Genomic DNA, 7,140 nt, shown 5'->3' with positions numbered 1-7,140 from the left:
GCTTAATAATTTCTATTTCGGTTAAATGTTTAAAGGTCTAATAATGATAAATTATTAAAACAAGCGAAATCTCCAATTTATTGGTAATTAAATATTTAATCAACGCCTGAATTAAAAATTTAAATAGACAAGTAATATTTACATGTAAATTAAAGATAATTAAAATAATTAAAATTATTTAAATACTTATTTTAGATTTATATTTTACATTTATGATTCCAAATACTTATATATATCACGTTGATATTTTGATTTTCATTTTTTAAGGGAAACGGTTTAATCGCAAACAAAAAAATAAATAAAAAACAAAATAGAGTATAACATTTAAGAGTGTATAAAATTATTAAAATTGAAATTAGTAATTTTAGTTACAGATAGTAAAAATAACTAGAAAATTAATGTCAATGTATGTTTCATAAAGAGTGGCCAAACAATTATTAACTACTATTTTATAAATGTATAATAAGTAAAATATAAAAAAATAAAAAAACCATTTTAAAATCTAATTTAATCATCATAAATTATTAAATGTTCAGCTAAGATGTTCATTATATTATATTGTACTATGTATATTTAAATTATATTTTAAACATTAGAAATATTCATACTAAAAGATATTTTAATAGTTCAACTTTAGATGTGATAATTCGAATAAAAATTAGAAAAATTTTAAATGTTATTTATATTTTAAACTATATATGTATTATATACAATAATGAAAATAAAAAAACATATTTATTTAAAAAATTATTATGATAAAAAATTATTGGAAACACTTATAAAATTGAATTTCTTGAAATTTAACACCAATGTTGTATTATTTTCATTGATGAATATTTAAAAATATTTTAATAGATAAATTTACACAACCTTTGTTTTCCGAATTTATGGGAATATGGAAATATAATAATAACTTCGCTTTTTAAATTCAATTTCTTTATAATTGAATTGATTTTTTTTTTTTCAAAAATTAAAAGATGCTTTCTTTATTTATTCAACTAATTAATTGTAGTTAATAAAATCATTTTGAATAATATTTGCTTTCTCATGTCAGTATTATGTGGTATACTACATTTTCATAACTACTAGTAAAAAAAATTAAATTGAGCAGTAATTATAATAATGTTTGATTATTTTTTTGCAAAGCAAAATATTTAAATTTTTCTCCGAATATTAAAAAAACAATTATTATTAGGAGATAAGAAGGGTAAACCTAAAAGTTCAAATAATAGAAAAATAAACACAAATTTTAATAAGCAATTAATTTAATTATTATTTTAAGAGTCCAGAATTTGTATGTACGAAAATTATTAATAATCCACAATTATACATAGGTATATAAATAATTAATATACATAACGTTAACAAAAATTTATAAAAGCTGTGAAAAAAGTGAGATTTACAAGAAAAGCACTTGGAGAATCTTGATTTCAATTTGAAACGATTCTGAAATTTTATATTTCTTAACTGATTATGCTGGAAATATATAAAAAAATGTTATTCAAAATATTCAACCATATTCAAATGAACAAATTTAATTTCATGCGAACTATCTAGCATAAACTTGAATGCAGATATTATAATATGAATAGCAAAAATATAAAATATACATAATAAAAAACAGAAAATTCTTTATAAATTATAACTTATAAGGAATAACATGTAATTTTACTAAAAATATTAGTTAAATTTCTATAATAAATAGACTCAAGTATATTTAATTCTTATTTCAAATCCTCAGAAAACTAAGCTTTTGTTCCTCAGCAGAAATAGCTCTAATATTGTATTGAGAGATTGAGCATTTGCATATGTACATAAGCACATTTAGTTCCGTGTACATTACTTACTTACGTATTTTTTAGTAACGTCATAAAACGAATATTTTTAGATGATTCCAAAGTTCCATAAATTTGTGAATTAACAACGATTTTTACAGAATAAAATAAAACGTATACATTCCTGATATATAATTTAAAATAAGGCTAAAGCTAAAAATTATAATCATATTTCTTTGAATAGAAAGTGCATCATCGTATGTATACTATTTTCTTCGTAATCCTTTAGTTTTAATTTGAACGAAATTAATATGTATGTTTTCATTTTTTAATTATGTGAAAAAAAACAAACATGAATTAGAATAGAATACTAGAAAAATATACTTATGAATGTGCAATAGTTTATAAATTGTTAAAAATTTTTGTTTATGTACTCATATACGTATGTGCATACATTGTGTACTTTAATTTGTAATAATAAATATATATATTTATATATATATATATATACATACTATTGTATAAAAATAATATGTAGATAACTTATAAAAATTTAAAAATCAAACTAAACTCAATGTACTTAAAAATATTAAAAAATTGAATTATTATAAAATTTTATAATGTGCATTTTAAATTTAATTTAATTTATTAACAACTTTTCAAAACCACTTGACTCGAATCCATATCTTTCGACACATGCAAATTTATTATTGTTAAGCTTTTGTAATTTGCGTACATATTATGTACATATTAGCCTTATGGAATACTTGGCAATATGTACATAATTACTCATTAAAACAATACGGAACTGAATGTATTTTTAAACACTTTTAATGGTTTTAAATACTTTTGGTGGTAATTTAAAATTTATAAAGAAATTAATACTTTTATTAATTTAAATTTTTTTATTAAAGTACTTATTTACTATACACTAAAGCTATTCCAGTGAAGTCAATCTAATAAAGCAATGTCTGTACAGCCTACAGTATACATACGTAATAAATGAACACCACATAATACATTATGGTTTAAATACAAAAGTATTAAGAACGAAATAAATGTAATTAAATTAATAAATGCTTGCACATTCAAATTTGGGAAAAAATTCAGGAAAAAAGAAAGATTTGGAAAAATTTACTATATGTATATTAATTAAACTAAAAAATATTTATATCTAAATCGTTTTTATTTTAAATTCTCTTAAGCCAATACCTAAGTACGAACAAAATTAAATACATAGTCTTATTATTTTATGTAATAGCTAATTAATAAACATTTTCAATTATTGAATTTTTAAAAATCGGACTGATGCCAAGTTATATTTCCAGCTAAACAGCCAGTAACAAGTAAGGGATATTTTGGGTTAAATCTAGAACTAACAACAATGTCCTTATGAGTTGAAATTTTGTTTATTTCCTTAAGCAGTTGAGGTCTCTTGTACGCACTGCATGATACGGCTGTTGGTAAATCGGAACAGTCATCATTAAATGCTAATAATCTAACCCCATTTTCGTATGGCGAACATATAATTCTACCATCTGCTGAAAATGCTTGCTCCTTAATAAAACCTTGTCCTTTGGTTGGCTCTTCAATATAATACATTAATCGTTTATGATTAATATATATTTTGCGATTTGCGTTGCTATTTATAAAACTTATTGCTGGACATATTAAATTACTGGAACTCGTCAAAGGGCTTGTGTTTTGCGAATTATTTTCATTAATATTATTTCTACTAGTGCTTGAACCATGCAGAAATTGTAAATTATCATATGTTAAATTGATATCTTCACTATCTTCGTCATCATCATCTTCATCATCCTCATCGTCTAAATCATCGTCATCATCGTCGTCATCGTTATTGGAAGGTGTGCGAGAGGATAAAGAAATTCTCATATTTGTCCTATCAAATAGATTTAGTTCCGCAGTTGATCTGCTAAGAGGTATCACACCGCTACTAATAGGGTAAACATAAGCATAAGCATGAGCGCCAGAGTTACGTACACCTAAAGAAGTTCGAAAAGCTCGGTCATGCACTGTTACTTCGGCAGCCCAAATATCTGACCCATATGTTTCAGTTCGGTTAGACCCATTTACTGACATATTTCGATTGGCATTTTCATTATTTCTGTTTTCTGTTGATCCATTTCTTGTTATACTAGCACTTGCCATGGCTAAAAGTGGCGTTGATCTTGTTCCAATATTACTATTTGAGGTATTATTATTAGCACAAGTAGTTGGACGGTCATTACTATTCCCAACTGTACTACTTCTTTCCGTTTCACTTAATTTGCGTTTTTTCACAGGAAGATGAGACTCGTTTTCTTTATATACTTCACGTTCTGCGGTTGCACACTCCTGGATATCATGCAAACAGGTCCATTCCGAACTTTGATCATAACTAATGTTACGTGAGAGACAGCACCACCCTTGTGGATGAATCTAATAGTAATTAATAAAGAAAAAATATGTATGTATTATTAAAATTTCAAATCAGGTATACATTTATACAATATCAATGAAACATTTAGGCAGCAGGGTAAAAGCACCAATGCTCAGTCTCTTAAGGAGTTTTCATTATCAATTTTTATAGTAAATATATTGTTAACAATTTTTGTAATACCCTAGACAGCTTTACTGACAGCCAAGCGTTGAGAAAAACTGTATTTCGATTACGACTATTTGTCGAAAGTCGAATGGCCGTTAAACGAGGTATTTTAAAAAAAAAAATTATTCATACACATACACGTATGCATAAATGCTACATAACGTATGCTTTTTAATATTAAATATATTAAACTGACTGAAAAGTGCTTAGACCGAAAATTAGAAATTAAAATTTTTCCATGCCTTTTAGTGCTAAGCAAACTAAACTATGTAATTTTAGTTCATAGATAATCCTATTATTTTTTTTTCATAAAATTTGCATTTTTTTTTTAATTTCAACATATATAAAAAACCGTATTGTCCTTACCTTTAATAATAAAATTATAACAAACAGACTTAAAATTAAAAACAGTTTGCACTAAAAAAATTGTCAAAAAAGTGCACTGCGAACCTTCAAATAGTTCGAATTTTAAACGCAATAATATATCAATTTACAAATTTCGATTGCTTTTAAAATTAAAGTGAAAAAACCCAGAAATATTTTAAGAAAAAACAAAATATTCTAAAAATGAAACATATTCTTATTTCCAATCGTTTTTGTTTGACCGAATATTGAGTATTGCTGAAGCTACTTGATTTTACCCTTATTATTATAAAAACAATATTTTTGTAAATTCCGTTACCTGAAGCGCACAAACAATTTCTGCATCATTTTTTTCGGGAAAATCACTGACTAGTTCAACACGATTACGCTTTTGTTCCTTTGAGAATATATTGTCAAACTTCGCAGCATTTGGAATAAATTGTCTACCTAATTGCATTAACCTATATATATTTGGCTGAAAATGCAAAACGATATAGAAAAAATTTCGTTTTCAATTTTAAACCTTACCTTGAAGCCATTTAAATCTTTTGCCAGAGTTGCTAAATTTAGATCATGTATTATAATGAGATAGCCTCCTGTTGTACATATGATTAATTTTTTTGCATCCGGTGTTAGTCGACAGCGCATTAAACCGGAAGTATGAAACACTTTTTGGTATATACAACTTTGTTCTGTATATGAACTTATGTCCCACGTATAAATACTGCCATCAAAACCAGATGTAACAAGAAGATTATCAATATGAGAATATTCTATATTTTTAACCCAATTTGAATGACCCTGTAAGCTTCGAACTTTACTATTTAAATTTCTTACATCCCAAATTGCCACTGTAGTATCATCCGAGCAAGTTGCAAAAGTTCTATTATCCAAAAATCTGTGAAATATTTATGTGGTTTACTGATATATTTTTTGAAAAATATAAAACATACTTTACGCAATTTACATTGTCTGTATGGGCATTTACAATTGCCTTTGTTTGTTTTGTAGTTGTGGAATCATACAACACAATAGATTTTTTTTCGCAAGCTGCAACCAATATATTTCTAAAATTTTAAATATTTTAGTAGTTCATAAAGTAACAAAGGTGATATTTAAAACATATATAACAAAAGAGCATTTTCAGAGCAATATGCATTTTTTTTACGACATATAAATCCTATCCTTTTAAATAATGCTTTATTTATTAGTATGTAATTAAAAACAGGTTATTAAATTTATTATTTAAGACCATCAAATGATGACACGCATTGAAAATTAATATTAGAAAACAGAGAAAATTGAAGGTGAATTATTTTAATTTAGACTACTAATTTGAACTAATAAATTTAAATTCTTAAACATTGATTTTTATATTATTAGTAAAAGATTAAATTATTGTTCATATGAATATTAAACGACATCTTTTTCTCTACATTTTAGTAAAAAAACTTTAATTTTTTGTATTTTTCTTTTTTTGTTATTGTTTTTGTAAGATAGAAATAGATATTATTGCATACCCATCTGGAGAAAATTCTAAATTGAAAACAGCACCAAAATCCGATGTGTTTTTTATTGAAGAATATTCTTCATTCCAGTAATTCCAAGGTTTCAAAGATTTGTAAATCAATTTCAAAATAAAATCTTCATCACCAATTTTTGGTTTAAAACCATTTTCTCGTCTTGTTACCCAATTGTAAAAAGTCATCACAATCTTTTGTTATATCAGAATCAGTTATTTTAAAAGACTTTCTTTCTACTATCAAAAACCAGAAAACAAAATGTTTTATTTTTAAAATTATTAAACAATCGATATATTTATTATCTCAAAAAGAGTCTAATCAACCTGTTCGTATTCAATTTATATCCTTCATAAGAACAACCGAGTCCGAGAACAACTTGACAATTCAAACTTCAAATGCACAAAGTGTGTAGCATTGCCGCAATTATGCGGTCATTTAATATTTAACAAATGCTTAAAAATAAGGGTTGATGTCCGAATTTGAAAAATAATAGGATACATTCTGTCCAAACTTTCAAATTGTCTCAAAACAAAGTTTTATTACAATTTATACACCACACTAATAAAAATTTTATTATACCCAAACAATACAATTAAATGCAAACTATAATGTTTTGAAAATTTAAGTAAAATATACCTAAAATTGTTGATGCATGATTTGCTTTATTATTGCTTCTATTTGACGTTTGCTAAACATTTTGGATTAGTTGACATTGAAAAATTTTTCAGTTTACAATTTGGATATAGAACTTGCAAAATTTGATGTCACGTTTACTATTATTTATTACAAGTCCTAAATTATTACGAACGAGCGGATGTGTCAACGAAATAAATTAAATTTTGAAAAACACAAGTAAAGTGAATGAAACCGG

At 24.9% G+C, this 7,140-nt stretch overlaps 1 protein-coding gene across 2 annotated transcripts; it reads right to left on the bottom strand.

Moving 5' to 3' along the window:
- Positions 1–2,600: 2,600 nt before the first annotated feature.
- LOC129609733 (DDB1- and CUL4-associated factor 10 homolog) lies at positions 2,601–6,627 on the bottom strand. 2 transcript variants are annotated; one of them, XM_055521856.1, is made up of 6 exons: positions 6,593–6,608; positions 6,267–6,505; positions 5,700–5,813; positions 5,275–5,644; positions 5,066–5,221; positions 2,601–4,217 (listed from the first exon to the last, which is right to left on the bottom strand). In XM_055521856.1, exons 2-6 carry the CDS (start codon positions 6,452–6,454, stop codon positions 3,069–3,071), a joined length of 1,977 nt encoding a protein of 658 aa, XP_055377831.1. In that variant the 5' UTR covers positions 6,455–6,505; positions 6,593–6,608; the 3' UTR covers positions 2,601–3,068. The 2 variants fall into 2 exon arrangements, with proteins under 2 accessions (XP_055377831.1, XP_055377823.1); XM_055521848.1 differs by having other exon boundaries at positions 6,267–6,627.
- Positions 6,628–7,140: the final 513 nt, after the last annotated feature.

Source organism: Condylostylus longicornis, unplaced genomic scaffold (assembly GCF_029603195.1).
Source record: "Condylostylus longicornis isolate FDR11 unplaced genomic scaffold, ASM2960319v2 ptg000004l, whole genome shotgun sequence".
NCBI lineage: Eukaryota > Metazoa > Arthropoda > Insecta > Diptera > Dolichopodidae > Condylostylus > Condylostylus longicornis.
The sequence above is the reverse complement of the archived record's forward strand: the minus strand, read 5'-3'. Positions and strand labels throughout refer to the sequence as shown.

Bases quoted from the DNA above. Each gene is read 5' to 3' on its own strand.
- LOC129609733 (XM_055521848.1), bottom strand. From the start codon at position 6,454: ATGACTTTTTACAATTGGGTAACAAGACGAGAAAATGGTTTTAAACCA. The intron at 5,814-6,266 runs GTATGCAATAAT...TTAAAATTTTAG, and splicing joins TTAGAATTTTCTCCAGATGG to AAATATATTGGTTGCAGCTT. The intron at 5,645-5,699 runs GTATGTTTTATA...AATATTTCACAG, and splicing joins GACAATGTAAATTGCGTAAA to ATTTTTGGATAATAGAACTT.